The sequence below is a fragment of the Globicephala melas genome, chromosome 16 (genome assembly GCF_963455315.2).
Source record: "Globicephala melas chromosome 16, mGloMel1.2, whole genome shotgun sequence".
NCBI lineage: Eukaryota > Metazoa > Chordata > Mammalia > Artiodactyla > Delphinidae > Globicephala > Globicephala melas.
Window position 1 is genome coordinate 46,788,042 of NC_083329.1, and position 20,201 is coordinate 46,808,242.

The 20,201-nt window shown below is 48.4% G+C and overlaps 1 protein-coding gene across 6 annotated transcripts in view; it reads left to right on the forward strand.

The window, feature by feature from the left end:
• The window catches only part of ARHGAP22 (Rho GTPase activating protein 22), a 207,321-nt gene that overhangs the window by 145,389 nt on the left and 41,731 nt on the right, over nt 1-20,201 (forward strand). For 4 of the 6 annotated variants that reach the window (XM_030847657.2, XM_060286586.1, XM_060286587.1 and 1 more), the window contains one exon: nt 14,621-14,797. The exons of 1 other annotated variant lie outside the window; for it this stretch is intronic. In XM_030847657.2, the coding sequence (XP_030703517.1) occupies nt 14,621-14,797 (177 nt within the window). The remainder of the gene's footprint in view (nt 1-14,620; nt 14,798-20,201) is intronic. One more of the 6 variants, XM_030847659.2, reaches the window with a different exon arrangement.

Sequence of the window (20,201 nt, forward strand, 5' to 3'; positions counted from 1 at the left end):
TTTTTTTTGCATTTTATTTTATTTTTTATACAGTAGGTTCTTTTTAGTTATCTATTTTATACATATTGGTGTATATATGTCAATCCCAATCTCCCAATTCATCCCGCCTTGAAAATATTTTTAACTTTCCTGAAGTGAAATTTTCTTTCGTGGGCTCTGGTTTGGGGGTCATATTAAAAAGACCTTTCCCACTTTGAGATTACACAAAATTTCTCCCACAATTGATCCTGGTACTTTTGTGGTTTCATTTTTTAATCTTTAAAATCATTGATACATCATGATTTTTTATTTTGTTGTAAGATGTGCTATAAGGATCCAACTTGATAATTTTTCTCCAGGTGGCTCTCCAATTGTCCCTATTCCATTTATTGAATAATTCCTCTTGTACTCGCCCATTTGAAATAACTCCTTAATTCTGTTCCAGACTCTCAAATGTGTTTTGAGTCTATCTGTTCACGTTATGCAGTACCATGCTGTTTTAATTATTATAGCTGTGTAATTTACTCTGTTTTAATAATTAGTAGGGCTGGTCTGACTTCCTTAGTTTTTTTTTACTAAAATGCATTTGCTATTTTTGCTTATGACTTTTGAATCAACTTGTCTAATTTAAAAAGAAATGCTATTCATACTTTATTGTGTTACACATTATGGTATGCATTTCTATTACTTCTAATTTATAAATAGTGATTTCCGTATATTAATTTTGTGTCTGGTACCTTACTGAACTGTCTTATTGCTTATAATGGTTTTTCAGTTGGTCGACTTAGGTTTTCCACACATATAAATAATAACAACGATAATAATACCACCACACCCTCCTCTCCCACTTTTATAGTTTTATGTTCTCTCTCTAATCTAATCGCACTGGCAGATACTTCCAGGAAAATGTTAAATGACACTGGTGATGGTGGACATGCTTGTTTTGTCATTGGTTTTGATGAGAATGCCCCTAGCATCTCTCCACTAAACACAGTGTTGGGAATTCCCTGGTGGCACAGTGGTTGGAAATCCACCTGCCAGTGCAGGGGACACGAGTTTGAGCCTTGGTCTGGGAAGATCCCACACCACAGAGCAACTAGGCCCGTGTGCCACAACTACTCATCCTGTGCTCCAGAGCCCGCGAGCCACAACTGCTGAGCCCACATGCTGCAACTGCTGAGGCCCACGTGCCTAGAGCCTGTGCTCCGCAACAAGAGAAGCCACCTCAATGAGAAGCCCACGCACCGCAGCGAAGAGTGGCCCCCACTCGCCGCAGTTAGAGAAAGCCTGTGCTCAGCAACCCAGACCCAATGCAGCCCCCAAAATAATAATAATAAAAAATAAATTTTAAAAAAATTTTAAAAAATATTTAAACACAGTGTTGGCTTCGGCTACATCTGTGTTGAGGAAGGATCCATCTATCCCTACTTAACGTAGAATCTCAAAATGGATGTTGAATGTTGTCACATGCCTTCCAAGGTTTCTCTTGGACCCGGGCTGCAGGTCCACCAGTGTACACCTCAGCTAGCCCCAGACCTGCCCCTCCCTGGCAGCTCCTGGGGGTGCCGGTGCAGCTCTCAGCTGCCTGGGGGCTCTCGTGTCTGGACTGGGATGCTTTCCGCAGCAGGAAGCAGAAAAGCCCACCTAACAGGCTTAAATCAAAGGAGATGTGTTATTCTCACCGACCGAGAAGCCCTGAGGTAGGCAGCTCCTGGGTCAGCGATTCAGGGTCTCAGTCAAGTTAGCAAGGGCGTGGGCCCCCCTCCTCCCCTGCCCTTCTTGGCCTGTTAGCTTTGTTGGTTGGTCAGCATGGTCACAAGATGACTACCAAACATCCCAGAGACAGGCACGATATGCCGCCTTGATGAAGCGGGGTCTCTTTGTGGGGTCCTTCTTAGAAGTCATGAAGCCTTTCTCAGAAGACCCTCCAGGGACCTCCCCTGTGTCTCAGAGGCTGCATCTTCCAGTCTTAGCCTGTAAAGTATAAATGTTTTTCATTTCTTTAAAAATCTCCTTAATGTCTCGTAAGCGCTCATTTTCTAGTGGCTACATATGATTCCATCTGGTTTATGTGCGCACTCTCCTAAGCCGTTCCCCTGTTTTGGCCATTACGTGGCTTCTGACGTTGTACTGGGTTCAGCTGTTGCCTGCCCACTGGGGCGTTTTGAGCCCCCAAACACTCCGGGTGAGGCTGTGGCCAGTGCCTTTCTCAGCCCAATTAGAATTTCACTTCTGGTTCCAGCTCATCAAGAGGTGTGGTTGAAAGCTCAGAGTCGGTCCCCAGAACCCTGTAAATGAGAGGGCGGGGGCCATGGGGAGGCTACAGGGAGTGCACTGCGTGCTGACTGCTTGGGGGAGAGGACTCTAACTCTCTGCCCGAGACTGGGGGAGATGGGTGCACTTTTTCAAGGTGTCAGCAATTTCCTTGACGGCTCTGGCCCTGGGGGAGGGGACCAGTGAGGCTGTTAATGTGGAATATCTAGGGGCGCTGCAGACAGCCGGGCACCCAGGACACTGTTCAGGAGTTTCACTATTTGAGACAAAAGAAGTCTTTTCAGCCAGCTCAGCCCCAGGAAGAGAGAGACCAACATAAGGTTTTCACGTGCCCCAGTGTAGTGACGTGGGGTTCAGTCTGTGCCGGGACAGGGGTCTCTGCTTGTCCGGTCCTGCTTGAGTGAGCTTTCTCCCTTCTTTACCAGATCCTGTCTTGCTTCTCAGAAAACAGAGCCCCAGGGGCCCAGGTAGATATTATGTGCGTGAAGCTTTGCGCAGGTTGAGGACCTGCCCTGGGGTTTACATCCTTTTTCCTCCAGGCACAGTACAGCAACCCTAAGGGACAGACTCCAGAGAGCCCTAAAGGAACCATAGGGACCTGAAGTCTCTGTTTCTCTCAGCCCGTCGCCTCCCCTCCTGACGTTCTGCCCTCCAGGTCTCCCAGCTCCCGGGCCATCTCGCCTCCCCAGTGACAGACGGTGACAGAGCTGGGGCACCTACTGCAGTGCTGTGCTGGGGATGGAGCAGGGTGGGGAGGGTGAGTATTTATGAGACTCTGGGCCCTGCAGTCACCATGAGAACAGGAATGCACTGTGATTTAGTTCCCTTGGCAGGAGCATGTGACAGGCAGGGCAGGTGGACTGCAGATGCCGGACGACCTGGGCTTCGTTCCTGTGTTTCCAGCAGTCCTCTTCCGTATCCTTTTCCCTGGGGTGCCTTCTTTCCCTACGTGCTCAGAGGTATTTTGTGGCACACATGTAGGCCGCAAGACAAGCCTTCCCATACTTTCTTAGAGTCCCCGTGTCAGGTGACTGCCCAGCGCCCCCTTTACTCTCCCCTCCCCCTTCCCTTCTCTCCTTTCTCTCTCTGCATTTATGACAATAAAAAAGCCATCCAGAAATGCAGAGGGGGGTCGTCAGCCTCCTCACATTCCCGGCTGAGGGCTGTGGCAGTGGAGGGCACACAGATGACATCCTGTCCCTTTTTGCCCTGTTCTATTTTAATAAGATACTAGGTCCAGACCACATGCAAGGGGGTGATTGTCTAAGAGTGTGAATACAGTACTAGGAAGCAGGGTTCACTGGGGGCCACCTTGGAGGCTGCCCAGCACAGGGATGGAGCCAGGAGGACAGACTACAGCCAGACTGCCTGGGTTCAGATCCAAGACAGGTTGTGAGTGGCCAGCACTTTAGGAGACCAGTTGGCAAGTAATTTCCCCTTGCTGACCAGTTGGGAAGCGCCACTGTAATTAGTCGTGTGACCTCAGCCAAATTACTCAGCCTCCCCCAGCCTCTGTTTTCACATCTGTAGAATGGGTATCATAATCGTATCACCTTATAGGGTTGTCCTGAGGATATGGAGCTGAGATATGCAAAGCTCTTAAAACGGTACCAAGCATGTGGTAAACACCCAATAAAACTTGAGTGTTTTATTAAGAGAGATTGCCTGTCACTTGCACAGAGCCCCCCATGTGTCCCCACAGTGACCACTACCAATCACTGAACTCCTGTCCCTTTCCAGGCACTGGACTAGTCCCTGGGGATTCCAGGAGGCCAAGGGAGGCAAGGTCTGCTTTCATGAAACTTACATGCCTTTAGCAGAGACACAATAAACAAATATACAAATAAACAAGCTAATTTTCCGCTGTGCTATATTCTATAGAGAACAGAGTGGGAGAGTCATTGGGCAGGAGGGGCAGTTACTTGACAAATGTTCTCACCCAGGGAAGTTTTCTCTAAGTGATGTTTGAGGTAAGGTCTGAAGGTGTGAGGGCGCCAGGTCTGAAGGTGAGAGGGGGCCAGCTCTGCAAGGAGCTGGGGGAACAACATTCCAAGAACCTGAAAGTGCAGAGATTCTAGTTGGAAGAGGGTGAGCTTGAGGAAGAGAAAGGGACCCAGGATGGCTGATGGCATTAAGGGTGGATAAGTAGGAGGAGATGTGATCAGGGGACCTGGACGCCCAGCGTCACATCAGAGTTGGATTTTTATTCCAGGAACATTAGGCCCTCCAAGGAGGTGGATGTGCTTTGCTCTTAGGTGACTGCTTTTCCTTGTTGAAGGGATGGGTGGACTGATGGACCGATGGATAGATGTACGGGAGGGATGGGCAGATAAACAGGTGGCATCAACACAAGCGCAGCCTCGCTCCCTGTGCTCTCTCACCAGAGTCTGGTGCCTGCTGCCCGCCTCAACCCTTTAGGATGGTATCTTCAGGGCTGCCTGTGGTCCAGGCTTTTGACACTGTGCCCTGGGAGGACTGAGTGATGTAGGAGAAGCAACCAGGCTGGGCAAGGGGGCTGTCTCAGGCTCTTTGTCTCTGGGATCAGGGATACACCATAAGGGTGGAGCTGATTTAATGAAAAGAATCCCAAACTGCTAAATCCAAATCCTGCTGTGCCATTTCCCATCCAGGTGGCCCTGGGCCACTGGGAGCTCCAGCTGCCCTGTCGTAACACAGGCATGGTGATGGTTACAGAGGGTATGACAGCACTTAGGAAGCATGTGCAGGCGTCGTGTCCAGCTCCTGGCTTCCTTGTCTCATTCAGTCCTCACCAGAATCTCACAAGTTAGGTCCAGTTATTTTGCTGATGAAGAAATGGAAATGTAGAAACATTATGTGGCCAGTAAGCCCTTACATTTTATCAACCTTCTCCCATGTATTCATTTAATCTCCACCAACCAGGTGAGGTAGGCTCCTCTTGGAGAGGAGGACCCAGAGGCACAAAGCTGGTGGCGCTGGGAGTCCAGCCCCGTGCTCTCGGTAGAATATAGGGGAGGGAGTGTGCAAGGTGGCAGGCGCTTGGGACCTGCCTTGGGATTTCCACTGTAGGAAACCCAGGCAGGCCATGCACCAGCCCCAGCACCAGCTGGAGGGCCCCGCAGGAACCCGCTGTTCCTCCTCGCCCCGCCCCACCCAGGTCAGTCCCGGCTTTGGGGCACTGAGAAGTACAGAAGTTCCCCAGGAGAGACAAAACGTGTCTGGTCCCCAGCCCACGGGCAGAGCGCACAGGCAGCCAGGAGGCGGCTGCAACCCGGAGCCGCCAGCACCTCGTCTGCCTGGCATCTGTCCCTGGCCTGAGTGAGCTTGGCTGCCCCTCCTGCCACCAGAGCCCCGCCAGTTCTTGAACCATGCCTTTCTGCCCTGCCAGGCATCTGAAGAGGAGCAGGCAGCTGCCCAGGGGTAAGCGAACAGCCAGGGTCAAGAGCAGGCTGCAGGGACACCAGACTGGGGGATGGTTAACCCTCAAAGGGCAAGTGGCATTCGGTGGCTCCAAGCAAAAGAAGTTGAGTGAAGAAGAGTCAACAGGGGTACGTGGGAAGCTCGGGCCTCTGCTCAAGTTCAGCCCAGTGCAGCGTGGCAGGCGTGCACGGGGAAGGCCAACCTTGGAGACACTGCAGAAAAGCCCAGCCGGCAACTAGGCATTGCCCAGAGCTGGCCACACACACACACACACACACACACACACACACACACACACACACACAGTCTCTGGATGTCTGGGGATAGTGGGCTCTCCCCTTCCCCTCCAGCGCTAGCCTGGGCTGTCTGAAAGCTGTCCAGTCCTGCAGCCAACAGCTACATATGGCAACTGAGCACTTGAAGTGTGGCCAGTCCAGACATATTCTTAGTACAGACTACACCCTAGATTTTGAAGACTTAGTACAAAAAGGATATAAATATAATATCTCAATAGTTTCTGACTATGTGTTGAAATGAATGACACTATTTTGGATGTATTGGGATAAACAAAATATATCATTTAACATAAGTTCACCGGCTTCATTTAACTTTTTTTTTTTTTTTTGCGGTACGCGGGCCTCTCACTGCTGCGGCCTCTCCCGTTGCGGAGCACAGGCTCCAGACGCGCAGGCTCAGCGGCCATGGCTCACAGGCCCAGCCGCTTCGCGGCATGTGGGATCTTCCCGGACCGGGGCACGAACCCGTGTCCCCTGCATCGGCAGGCGGACTCCCAACCACTGCGCCACCAGGGAAGCCCCATTTTACTTTTTTAATGTAGCTACTAAAACATTTGAAATTATCCATGTGGCTTGCATTGTATTTTCATTGGATTACACTGCTCTGGACAGCTGTATCCCCATGCTTGGCCTTCACCCCTGGAAATCCAGGTGTTGGAGGCCTCCCTGGAGCTCCCTGCTCCCCTGGGCAGCCTGTAGAATGATGGTGGGCCCTGTGACACATCATACATTGCAGCTGCTGTCACCTTTAAATAGTGGTTTCTTTTGATTTTTGAACATTTTCCATAAATCCTGGGCTTATTAGGTATCATTTGATTAATTACATCAGAATGACAACTTTTTGACCTGAATGTCATAGAAGAAGTTCCATGGGCTATAGTGGTTTACAAAATGGTTTCACAGATATCACTTATTCTTTTTTCCTTTCATTATGAAAATTCTTATACAGAAAAGTTGAAAGGTAGGAGTTTTTGTCCTGGAACCCTTGCCAGGATCTGCTGCATTTTGGAGTCACCTCCTCTCCCCCAAATCCCTTGGATTGGTGGGAAGAGAAACTCAAAAGCAAGTTCTTAAATCCAGGAGCCCAGAGGGGAATAAAGCCCAGCTGGGAAGAAGAAAAGCTGGGCTGGGACCTGGCTGGGTCATGTAGGGGCCGGTCCCCTTAAACAAGCCACAGGCTGAAGTAGTGAGCACAGAGTGGGGTCAAGGTTAGGAATCAGGCTGCCTGGAGTCCTAGTTCACTGCTCTTACTGCGTGGACATGTTTCTAAACATCTCTGGACTTCAGTTACCTTTCCTTTCCTTTAAATGGGAATAATGACAGCACTTCCCATCAGCTTGTTAACATCATGTCTGCCTCAGAGTGGGTGCTCTGTGTGTGCCAGTCACCTTGGTTCTGCTATCGCTATTCTTCCATTCATCACAGATTCCGTGCACACCCTCCCCATGCCAGGCACTGCTCAGTGTGCTGGAGTGGCTTATAAAACAGACAGAATGGGGGCAGGCTGAAAATAGTGTAAATAATCATGTCATATAAACACATAAAATATGTGTACTGGATTGTTATAAGTGCTATGGAAAGATTAAGGCAGGGAAGGGGCCCAGGTTGCAGTGGGTGATGTGGATTGAGGTTTCAATAAGGGTGGTCAGGAAGGATTCCCAAAGAAGGTGACACTTGAGGGAAGACCTGAAGGAGGTAAGGGAGCATGTCATGGCAGTGTCTGGAAGAATGGCTTTCCAAGCAAGAACAAGGGCAAAGGAGAAGCAAGTGCAAAGACCCTGGGGCAGAGGCGTGCCCAGCTGTCTGCGGAATGACAAAGAGCAAGGCAGAGAGCAGCAGTGAGGCCAGAGGAGTAGCCGGCAAGAGGTCAGGAGGCCTGGAAGATCACCGCACGGACTTTGCTGAGAGGGGGGCCACTGCGGGATTTTGAGCAGAGGTACGTGAGCTAGTTTGGGGCTTAACTGGGTCACTGTGCTGCCATATTGAGAACAGGCAGTGGGGGGCAAGGTAGGGAGCCTAGAGACCATGCCAGTAAGCCAGAGGAGAAATGAAGGTGGCTCGGACCAGGTGGGCCAGTGAAACATGGTCAGATTTTGAATATGTTTTGAAGGAAGAGCCAGTAGAATTTGCTGATAGGAATGGATATGAGACAGAGTGGAGCTGAGGATGTGTCTGGTTTCCACTTGAGTAACTAGAAGGTGGAGTTGCCCTCACTCGAGAAGGGAAGGGGTGGCAGATCTGGAGATGGATTTTGTAGCTGGTAAGTGGGAGATGGCTGGAGACATCTCAGTGGAGCTGTTGGGTGAGGGCACAGAGGGGTCTGGAGGGCAGGGAGCAGTGAACCTGGAAGTCATCTGCATAGGGACGGCAGTTAAAGCTCTCAGACTGGATGAGCTCACCAGGGGACATTATGGGTCAGTATGGGGACAAGGGGAGGGAAAAGGCCTAGTGACTCCAAACTTTCTGCTTTGGGCACCTGGTTGCCCAGCACTAAGATAGGAGCACAAGAGGAAGCTGGTGTGATGGGTGAGGTAGTGATGATTTGCAGACAAGCCATGTTGTGCCTGTGGGATGTCCCACACCGGTAGAATCATAAAGTCATTTAGACTCATAGGAAGTAAAGATCTTATTGCTCTTTATCAATGCTTCTCAACTGGGAGCAGCTTTGCCCCCCAAGGAACATTTGGCAACATGTGGAGACATTTTTGATTGTCAGACCTGAGAGGGAGGGAGAGGCTGCTACCGGCATCCCGTGGGTAGAGGCCAGGGGTGCTGCTAAACGCCCTGCTGTGCACAGGTCAGCCGCTGCCACCCTAGTGTGGAATTATCTGGCCCAAAACGTCATTAGTGCTGAGGTGGAGAAACTCTGCTCCATACTGGATTTAACTGAGTGTGATAATAAACGTGAACATTTAGAGAGTGCTTGTTAGTTGCAAGGTGCTAAGCTAAGGGACTAGCTCATTTCATTCTCCCAAAAAGGTAGACATTCTCACCTTACACCTGTGTGCCTGACATTTGGGGGAAGTTAAGTCCCTGCGCTCCACCTGGTGGATCTGAGCATTCACCCGGGTCTGGCTCTCAGCACTGTTCAGGAGGGCCTCAAACCAAGGGGTATGTGGCAGGATAGGTGGAAACACAAGAAAAGGGAAAAACCAGAAACAGTAACAAGAGGCCCTCATCCTTCATGATGCATTTCTTCCTGAAATGTTTGCTGTTAGAATTTTTTTTTCCTTAACTAAAGCTAATACTAATCTTTCCTAAGTAACAGAGGACAAGGTAAGCGTACACAATTGAATGCTATAGAAAATCCCAATGTTGGCTTTGATGACCTATCTATTTTATCTTCCTTGCATTCCCCTCCACTAACATAGAGGAGGTTTTCTACTGCAAAAAGAACGAGTTTATAGTTGAAAAAACCTGGGTTTAAGTCCTGGCCCCTCCATTTGTTTGTTTGTGAGCTAAATGTTTAACTTCTCTGAGCCTCAGTTTCTTCATCTGTAAAATGGAGTCAGTAGCACTCCTTCCCACGGTGTTTATGAGGATTAAATGTGACTGTGTGTGTTAACTGTCTTGCACAGTGGTTTACGTATAGTGGGCCCTTAGAAGCGGTTGCAGGACTTTCCCTTCTGGATAAGATCGGTGGACCGATGTACTATCCCACCTAAAACAACCCCCACCCAAAAAAGGACAAATAATATGAAACAATGTTTTTCAAGGTACTAGACATTAGGCAGTGAAGGACTGTGACACCCCACCCTCACCCCAGCAAGAGATGGGAAACAAATGAGGCAAGCCCTACACATGCCCTAGCTTACTGGCTTGAGAAAGTTTTCAGGCGTGATGCAGGAAGGGGAAACCCAGGTGGAGTCCAGTGGACTCCACGAGTTAAAGAGACAGCTGGGGAGACCAAAGCATCTTGAGTTTTCAGGATAGAATACCAAGGAGGAAGGTGCTACTCAAAGAGAAAACCCCCTTGGGAGCTCATCACCACATGCACATGAGGACATTACCTGAGGCTGAGGAAAGAACCACTGGAAAGGGTTAGAGGCAACACTGACCACTCTGACACAGGGCAGGAAATAGTGCCTATTTCCATTGGACTCCTGGGGCATTGCATAGCATACACAGAAGGGTTTTCTCTCAGCAGTGGGGAGTTATTAGCTCTATACTGAGAACTCTGGACCCACCAAATAAATCTTAGAAACAAAATCTGTAAGAACAAGTAGACAGGAAGTCAGTAAGAATATGGAAAATTTAAAAAAAAGAAAACTCAACAACTAGACCTAATTTATAGAACACTCCACCCAACCACAGCAGAGTAATTTTTCTCAGTGCAAACAGAATGCTTAGCAAGATAGACCGTATTCTAATCCCAAAACAAGTCTTAAGAAATTTAAAAGGATTCGAATCATACAACATATCTTCTCTGAACACAATGGAATTAAATTAGAAATCAATAATAGATTTCTGGAAAATCCCCCAAACTTGGAAATAACACACTTCTAAATAACCCATAGGTCAAAGAAAAAATCCAAAGGGTAAGACATTTTGAGCTGAATAAAAACGAAAAAACAATATACAAGGGTTGTACGTGCCTCTAAAGCAGTACTTAGGGGGGAAACTATAGCACTAAACACTGTAAGAAACTAGAAAAATGAGAGCAAATTAAACACAGAGTAAACAGATGAAGAGAAATAATAAAGACCAGAGTGTAAATTAATGAGATACAAGTTGGCAAACTACCACCTGTGGGCTGGCTCCCTCTTTTTGTAGACAAGTGTTTGCACAGACACAGCCCTGCTCTTTCACTTACGTACTGTCTATGGCTGCTTTCTAGCTACAACAGCAGCGTAGGTAGTTTTGGCAGAGACCATATGGCCCGAAAACCTAACATATTCACTATCTAGCCCTTTAAAAGTTTGCTAATCAGAAAAACAAAGAAAAAGACATAAAGTCAGTAAAATAAAAAGCTCTTTTTTGAGATTAATAAAATCAGTAAGCCTCTAGCAGAACTGATCAGGGGAAAAAAGAAAAGACACAAATCGCCAATAATATAAATGAGTGAGGTGACATCACTACCAAATACTAAAAGGATAATAAGGGAAATATTATGAGCAACTTTTTGTCAATAGAAACAACAACTTAGATGAAACAGACAAATTCCTTGCAAGACACACACTACAAAGCTCACTCAAGAAGAAATAGGTGTATATGTTATAGAAATTTAATTTATTAAAAAACCTTCCCACAAGGAAAAGTCCAGGTCTAGGGGGCTTCACTGGTGAATTCTATCAAATATTTAAAAAAAAAAATAGTAACTCTACACAAACTCTTCCAAAAATATTGAAACAGAGGGAATACTTACCAGCTTATTCTGTGAGGCCAGCATTACCCTGATACCAAAATCAGACAGACATAAGAAAAGAAAATGGCATACCAATATCCTTCATGAATATAGATGAAAAATTCTAAACAAAATTTTAGTAAATTGAACCCAACAATAATAAAAAGGATAATACATCATGACCAATTGGAATTTCAGGAATGAAAAGCTAGTTTAACATTTGAAAATCTCTCAGTGTGATTCATCATAATAGCAAACTAAAAAAAAAAAATATGATCTCTCAATAGATACAGAAAAAAGCATTTGACAAAACCCCAATATCCATTTCTGATTAAAAAAAATACTCTCGGGCTTCCCCGGTGGTGCAGTGGTTGGGAGTCCGCCTGCCGATGCAGGGGACGCGGGTTCGTGCCCTGGTCCGGGAGGATCCCACATGCCGCAGAGCGGCTGGGCCCGTGAGCCATGGCCACTGAGCCTGCGCGTCCGGAGCCTGTGCTCCGCAACGGGAGAGGCCACAACAGTGAGAGGCCCGCGTACCGCAAAAAAAACAAAACAAAACAAAAACCTCTCAGCAAACTGGAAATAGAAGAGAACTTCCTCGGGCTGAGAAAGGACATCAACAAAAAACCTACAATAGATATACTTAATGGTGAAAAGTTGAATGCTTTTGCTATAAGATCAAGAACAAGATAAGGATGTCCACTCTCACCACTTCTATTCAACATCCTATTTGAGGCTCTAGTCAGCGCGATTTGACAAGAATCAGAAATAAAAGGCACCCAGATTGGAAAGGAAGAAGTAAAACTGTCTTTATTCGCAGATAGCACGATCACCTGTGTAGGTGCACTGGCAAGTCAGTGGGGAAAGGATCGTCTGTTCAACAAATGGTGCTGGAACAACTGGACCTCCATGTATAAAAGGATGAACTCCAATCCAAAACTTGCGTCATATACAAAAACTAACTCATAGACCTAAATGTAAACCCTAAAACCATGAAACTTCTAGAAGAAAATCTAGGAGAAAACTTATGACCTGGGTTAAGCAAAGATTGTTTAGATACAAAACCAGAAAATTTGCTAAGTTGAGCTTCATCCAAGTTAAAAACTTCTGCTCTTGGAAACGCACTGTTCACAGAATGAAAAGAAAACACACAGACTGGGAGAGATATTTGCACAGCATATATCTGATAAAGAACTTGTATCCAGAAGATGTAAAGAACTCTCAAAACTCAATAATGAAAAATGAGCAACCTCCTTTAAAAATGGACAAAAGATTTCAACAGACATTTCACCAAAGAAGGCACATGGATGGCAATTAAATACGTAAGGAGATGTGCAGCATCATTAGTCATTTGGAAAATGCAAATTCAAACACAGTGCTCTACTCCTACACACCCATTAGAATGGCTAAAAGTAAAGAGACCGGCCGTACCAAGTGTTGGTGAGGAACTGGAAGAACTGACACCCTCATACACTGCTGGTGGCAACATTAAGTGGTGCAATCACTTTGGAGAACAGTTTGTGGCAGTTTCTCAAAAAGTTAAGTATACATATATACAAATATACATAAATAAACATACATACATGAAAAGTACTTGAAAAGTTAAACACACAGGCTTAGAGCAGGACCCTGGGCGGGGGCATGAGACAGCTGGACATGAGAGCATCTGTCAACCTCTGGGCAAGGTGGATCCAGGTTTCATAAATGAAGCTTCTGTGACGTGGGTGGCCCTCTTTAGGAAAAAGAATTGAAAAAAATGAGAAATTCCAGTTAGATACAAACCTGAGTATTCATTTAGGACAAACAAGTAACCACAACAAATTCTTAGAGCCATCCATCTCCAGGTCCCTTTCTTCTGAGTCATCTGGAGATGTTTTTCCAGAAAAGCATACATGGAAAAGCTTCCTGGCAACACCTGGCTTCCCTTCCCCACATGGGACACTCGGCCACCCCAGGCCTCATGGTCCACGTTGAGTGGGACCATGAAGATGCAGAGCCGCTGTCCCCTTCTCAGTGGCGGCGCCCTTGCCCCGTGAATGACCATGCAGCTGCCCCAGCTGTGGGTACAGTCTTTGTTTTCCATCGGCCTGCACTGTCTCTTGGGCTTCAGGCTCTGCTGTCTCAAGCTCCCTTCCTCTCCACCTCTCCACCGCTGCAGTGCTGCTGCCCAGTTGCTGCCTGGGCCCAAAGGAGCTGGGCTAGTGTGTGTATATTGCGGGTCTCAAAAGGCATCCTAGGACCCTGGCGCACCACTCTCCTGAGCTTTGGGCCCTGTGGGCCCCTCCAGCCTGCTTTCCCACTACCCAGCTTCCAGGCCTCACTTGTGGCACTCCCCCAGCAAGGATGCACCTCATGCCGTGCTCCAGCCCTCAGAGCCGTCCCCTCGGTTTCCCTAGTCCTCAGCGGCCTTGCTGTGACCACTGTCAGCCTGACCCCAGCAGGTTGCCTCGTTTATGGGGAATGGGGGGAGCAGGGGGTGGGGTCCCAGCCCCAGCCCAGAGCTGGGGACTTTGAATCCCTGGCTCTGCCACGTATTAGCTGTGTGAATTCAGACAAGTTCCTTAATCACTCTGTGCTTCAGTTTCCTTGTCTGTCAAATGCAGATAGTAATAGTACCTCGCTCAGAGGCATTGTGAAGATGAAAGAATCCTAGGAGGGCAGGCGAGTCTGTCAGCTTTGTCAACTGGAAGAATCAGGCACCGCTCTAGTTCACTGGAAGGCAGGTACCAAGAGCTCAGTAAGCACTTAACTCCTGTCTGGTCTCTGTCACTGGGCTGCAGGCCCCAGCAAGGGTCAGCCTGGGTCTCACAGTTCTCCTGTCATCCCAGCCCCTTGGGAACACGGATCTCTGCGACTCACCCCACCAGCAGATAAGCCCGGTTAGCTTATAGTGACATAGGTGACATACAGCACATAGTGACATTTAGCTGTGCATTTCAGATGTGTGAAGTTGATTTAAATAAAATACATAGCGAAGCTCCTCTGGCATCCAAACTTCTCTGAGCTGGTGTCACATCTGCATGCTTTTTCCTACGAGTACCCCAGGATGATTTTAATGCTGTGGAGAAATAACAAAGAAGACAAAGGGAGAAGAAGAAACCCAAGAGGGCCCCAAAGCCAGATGTGTGACGTGGGATGTGGGAAGGGGGTGGCCTGCCAGTATAGAACCAAAAAGCACAGCTGTTGCTGAGTGGTTTTTGGAGAGACGACCTTCTCACACCCCAGGGAATGAAAGCCAGCTGTGGTCGGGACTGGAGAGAGCCCTACGGGGGAGGCCCCCCGTGTCCTCCGGGGTCCCTGCAGTAAGCCTGTTCTCCCTGTCTTGCAGGTGGTGCCGGGGAGCGGGAGAAGGTGCCGGCCAACCCCGAGGCGCTCCTGCTCATGGCCAGCTCCCAGCGGGACATGGAGGACTGGGTGCAGGCCATCCGCCGGGTCATCTGGGCCCCGTTCGGCGGAGGTACGGCCCGTAGCGCGCATGCTCACCCTCTAGAACCCTTGCCTCCAGGTAATCACGCCCCTCCGCCCTGCTCTGAGCCTGCAAGATCCCTCTCGCTCAGGTAGCGCTGGCTGAGTCCCACGCTTCCTACTGCAGACAGGCAGTGTCGTCCTCTTCTGCTGGCCCTCAGGGGTCACCCCTCGGTGGACTAAGCAGGTCCTCGCAGGGGAGATTTGGACCACTTTTCAAAAACATGCCCTCCTCCGACTGGATAGCCCTGGGGCTTGTGTGTCCTTGCCTCCCTGTGTCCAGACCCTGCTGCATGCTGGGTGTGTATGGGTGGTCTACACTTAGGCCAGAAGTGGACACTCAGGGTCATATCAGAGGGCGAGGTACCGTGTCCTTCCCTCTGATGCGGCTTGTGGCCCCTGCATGGCTCTCTGTCCCTGACCTGAAGACAAAGGTTGCCGTTTACTCACCTGCTCCTTTATTCTACACTTTTATTGGGTGCCTAAAATGTATGGAGTGGTATTCCAGGTGCTAAGAATTCAGTGGGAAACCAAAGAGAGGGTGCTTTTGCCCTCCCCGCCCCCTCCATTGTCCTGGGGGACACAAACGATAGGCAAGTAAAGGTGACTCGCGACGTCTAGTAGGGAGAAACGCAGGGAGCAAAGTAGAGCCAAGTGGAGGATGGAGGGGGCACTGTGTCAGGTGTTGTTCATTAAGCCAACTTAATGACGTCACCAGGAGATCCAGGGGATGCTGGGGAGAGCGTGCAGGCAGAGGGACCAGCGAGTGCAAACGCCCTGGGTTGGGAAAGGGCCATGGAAACACGAGGACCCTCAGGAAGGCCAGAGGGTCTGAGGGAGTGAGGACAGGAGGATGGAGGACCTGAGGCCTTGGGGACATAGTGGGGCTTCCAGATCTTGTTCTAAATTGATGGGGCACCAGGGAGGGCTCTGAGCAGGAGACAGACACAACTTGATTTATATTTATAAGAAGAGTCATCTGGCTGCCGTGTGATGGGTGGGTCACAGAGACAAGAGCGGCTGAAGCAGGCTGGGACAGTTGTTGGACCTGAGTGTGGGGCCTGGGCGCGTGTGGGAGTGGAGGAGACCGTGGAGAGCGGTCAGCTGAGACGTGTTCTGAAGGTGGGGCTGCAGGGTTTGCTGATGGTCTGGACATGGGGCGCAGGAGAAAGGAACGCCGCCGCCCAGCTGTGCAGGTGCTGTCTCTGTAGGTCGGTGTCCCTGCGCAGTCATCCTGAAAAGGGCTTTTAGAAAGGTTCACCATGTCAGCTGGGCTGGGGTCACCAGCCCCCAGCTAACTGTGGAGACAGGGGCCTTTGGGCCAGCTGTGTTCTGACCACATGAACCGTGGACATCCTCTCTCTCCATGTTTCACAGTGTTTGCTGCACCATCCAGGCAGGGGCAGAAGCTCACCTTTGGGGGCTTCTTCAATGAATGGCTCCACTGTTAGCCATGGCCTCCCTGCCCGCTGGTGATCACAGCACCTTTGACCCACAGCCCCAATTTAATGGCCTGGGAAACCCAAGCCCACCCAGGAACTTCTGCAGCCTCCACGGGCTTCCTTTGGTGCAAAGTGGTTGAAAGTGACCCAATGGCACAGAATAGAGCCCAGACACCCATGCCTCTGGACTTGGATTTATGACAGGTAGCACCTCGGAGCACCAGGGAAAGGAGAACATTGCCGTGGTCTTGGCTAGCAAGAGACTCTTTAAATGAGTTACAAAAAGCACCAAGTAAGTAGCAACAATACAATGGAGAAATAAACACAATTCATTCTTACAACAGAAAACTCTACAGCAGTGAGAATGAATGAACTACAGCTCTACCCAACAGCATGCATGAATCCTAAAAACATACCGTGAGACTAGGGCAGCCCAAGAACATGCTGTGATTCTATTTACATAAAGTCGGAAATAGGGCAGAAGGAAACCATGTTATTTATGGGTAAATAATTAGGCAGCAAAAATATAAAGAAAAGCAAAGAAATGAATGCCATAAAGGTCAGGATAGCAGGCCTAGTTTCACAGGTGCTCATTTTATAATACTCTGCATCTCTGTGCATAGGTGCTTTAAATACTTTTTGAATGTCTGCATATTTCACTACATAAAAAATCAAAAGCTAAATAAAACAAAGAAAGGAGAGAAACTAAAGGTCAAAGAGGCTAAGTAATTTGCCCAAGATGACACAGCTAGTCAGGAGCAGAGCTGAGAAACAGAGGCACATGTTCTGACCCCAAAGGCTGTGTCTTGTCCCAGCCCATCCAGGGCACTGTCACGTCACATGTGGTCTACCTGTACTCAGTGTGCTGGCTCCCTGACCCACACACGTGCCTGTCTGCCTGTTTTTCTCTGTCTCTCTGTCTGTCTCTGTCTGTCTCTCTCTGTACTTGCTAAATGGGGACCATTTGCAGAATCCCACATAGAAACCAGATTTGCCCCTCCCCCGGCCCTCATTCCCCAGCGTTTATCAGACTTCTCAGGCTGTGTGCCGTGTGCCGAAGAAGTCACAAGAATGAAAACAGGAACCACCATCAAAGGCGCTTATCTCCTTTCTACCAGAAATATAGAGGAAAGGCAGAAATCCCAGGGGTTAGCGGTGGCAGACATGTCCGGGCAAGTTTGGCACTTGAAGGGGGTCTCCATCCGCCTCTGCAGGTTTCGTGGCAAAGCTGTTATTAGCCTGGGTTCCCCTGGAAAGGAGGCTTAGAGGATCAGCCCTTCTTTCACTGTTTAATAACGGAGCCCGTGAGTCCTTTCAAGCATATTTGCTCTGGCAGAGAGTGGCCACCTCTGCCAGGCACCAGTGGGCAGCGTGCCTGCTGCAGTCAGGGGAGAGCCCGGGCACCCCACAGAGGAAACGCCGGCCAGCGGGGCAGGGCAGCCGGTCACTGCCGACGGCCTGCCCAGGGGTGGTCCTGATGGAGTGCCTCTTGTCTGGGCATTCATTCAACCAGTCAGTCATTCACTCGAGGATGTGTTCTGGGGGCCGGTAACACAGCAGTGAGTGGGACAGACAAGGTCCCTGCCCTCGTGGGGTGTACATTCCAAGAAAGGAGACAGACAGCAAGCAAGTAAGCCTGGTGTAGGTTAGATGGTAGAGAGCACAGTGGAGGCAGATGAGGTGGGGAGGGCAAGCGGGAGTGATGGGGGCTTGGAGTTTAGTGACATTTGAGTAAAGGAGACGAAGGGGTGAGTTACGCATGTATCTGGGCAGAGCGTTTTGGAGGCAGACGGTGGGGGTTGGAAGAGCAGCAAGGAGGCCAGCGTGGCTGGAGCAGAGTCTGTGAAGGGGGAGAGAGGAGGTAAGGGCTGGTAAATCAGTAGGGCCTTGTCACGGTGATGACTCTGGATTTTCCTCTGAGCGAGGTGGTGTCATTGGCAGGTCTTGAACAGAGCAGTGGCCAAGCCTGACTCAGGTCCCAGCAGGATCCCTCTGGCTGCTGTGTTGAGAATGGATGAAAGAAGCAAGGACAGAAACAGGGAGACCAGTTAGGAGCTCGTTACACAGTCGTGCAGGTGAGAGGTGATGGCGGCTTGGCTCAGGATGGCGTGGGTGATGAGGAATAATTGAGTTCTTGATATATTTTGAAGGTAGAACCAATAGTATTTCCCCTACTGGAATGGGTGAAAGGTGTAAGAGAGTGAGAGAAGTCAAGGGTAATTCCAAGGTGTTTTGATCTAAGCCAACTGGAAGGATGGATTAGCTGTTAACTGAGATGAGAAAGAACACAGGAAGTGCAGTTGTTTGGAAGGAAGATGCAGAGTTCACTTTGGGGCTTATCCTGGGATACATGTTAGAGGCTCAAGCTTAAGGTATCACGTAGGCAATTTGACATTTACGTCTAGAGACCAGGAGAGAAGACTGGGTTGGAGAGAGAATGTGGGGGCTATTGACACATAGATGGGGTTTGAAGCCATGAGGCTGGATGAGACACCATGGAGCTAGTGGAGGGGCAGCAGAGGACCAGGGCTGAGCCCTGAGCTGCTTCCAGGTGGGAAGTCAGGGAGCATAGGAGAAGCCAGCACAGGGGATGAGGAGAGCCAGGAGCAAGTGGGCTCCCTGGGCTGAGTGAAGAGAGCATCTAAGAAAGAAGTATCTGTGCACTGCCAATAGATCAACCAGGAGAGAACAGATGGTGAGCACAGTCCATGGTTGACTTGTCAAGGGTGGTTTTGGTGGAGTCCTGGGAGTAAAGCCTGATAATAGTGGGTATGAAAAAGGATAAGAGGAGGGGAATTGGAGTGTGATCATAGCCAACTCTTTCAAAAAGTTTGCTGTAAAGGGAAAAAGAGAAATGGGACAGTAGCTGGAGGAGGGAGTCAGGTGAAGAGAGAGTTTTGTTTATTTTTTTAAGTTGGGAGACAAAACATCAACGATGGTACAGGCGAGGGAGAGAGGAATCGCTGGAGCACCAGTATCTCTTGTGGATATAGATGGGAAATTCCTCAACAAAATACAAAGAAATTGAATCCAGCAATATATAAAAGGAATATAACCATGACCAAATGAGATTAATCCCAGGAATGCAAGGGTGGTTTAACATCTGAAAATTAATTAATGGGATACATCAATAGAATACATGACAAAAACCACATGATCATCTCAATCAACTGAGAAAAGGCATTTGACAAAATCCAGCACCATTTCATGACAAAAACATTCAACAGTCTAGAGATAGAAAGGAATTTTCTAAACCTGCTCAAGGGCATCTACAAAAAACCCCACAGATAACATCACGCTTAATGGAAAAAGACTGAATGCTTTTCAGGAACAAGACAAGGATTCTCCCTTTCACCACTTCTATTCAACACCAGAACAATTCTAACCAGAACAATTCTAACCAGAACAATTAGGCAAGAAAATGAAATAAAATGCATCCAGATTGGGAAGGAAGAAACAAGTAATCTATCTGCAGATGACATGATTTTGTATATAGACAGTGTTAAGAAATCTACTAGAAATCTATTAGATCTAATAAAGAAATTCAGCGCGATTGCAAGATACAAGGTCAATTACACAAATCAATTTTATTTCTATACAGTAGCACTGGGAAAACTGAAAATGAAGTTAAGAAAACTTCATTTATAATAGCATCCAAAAGAACAAAATACTTACCAATATATTTAACAAAAGAAGTACAAAACTTAATACTGTAAAAATGACAATACATTCTTGAAAGAAGTTAAAGACCTAAATAAATGGAAAGACATCCCATGTTCATGGATCAGAAGACTTGATATTGTGAAGAGGGCCCCACTGCCCAGTGGATCTCTGGACTTCCATGCCCCACTCTAGGAACACGGCCCCTGGTGAGGCCCTGTTGGGCAGCACCTCCTAGCCAGCTCTCTGTGAAAAGGGGAGAGAAAGGAGTCACACGATAGCAGGGCTGCCTGGCATCTGATGGGTGCTCATGGGTGAGTCCTTGCCTTGCCTGGTTATCTG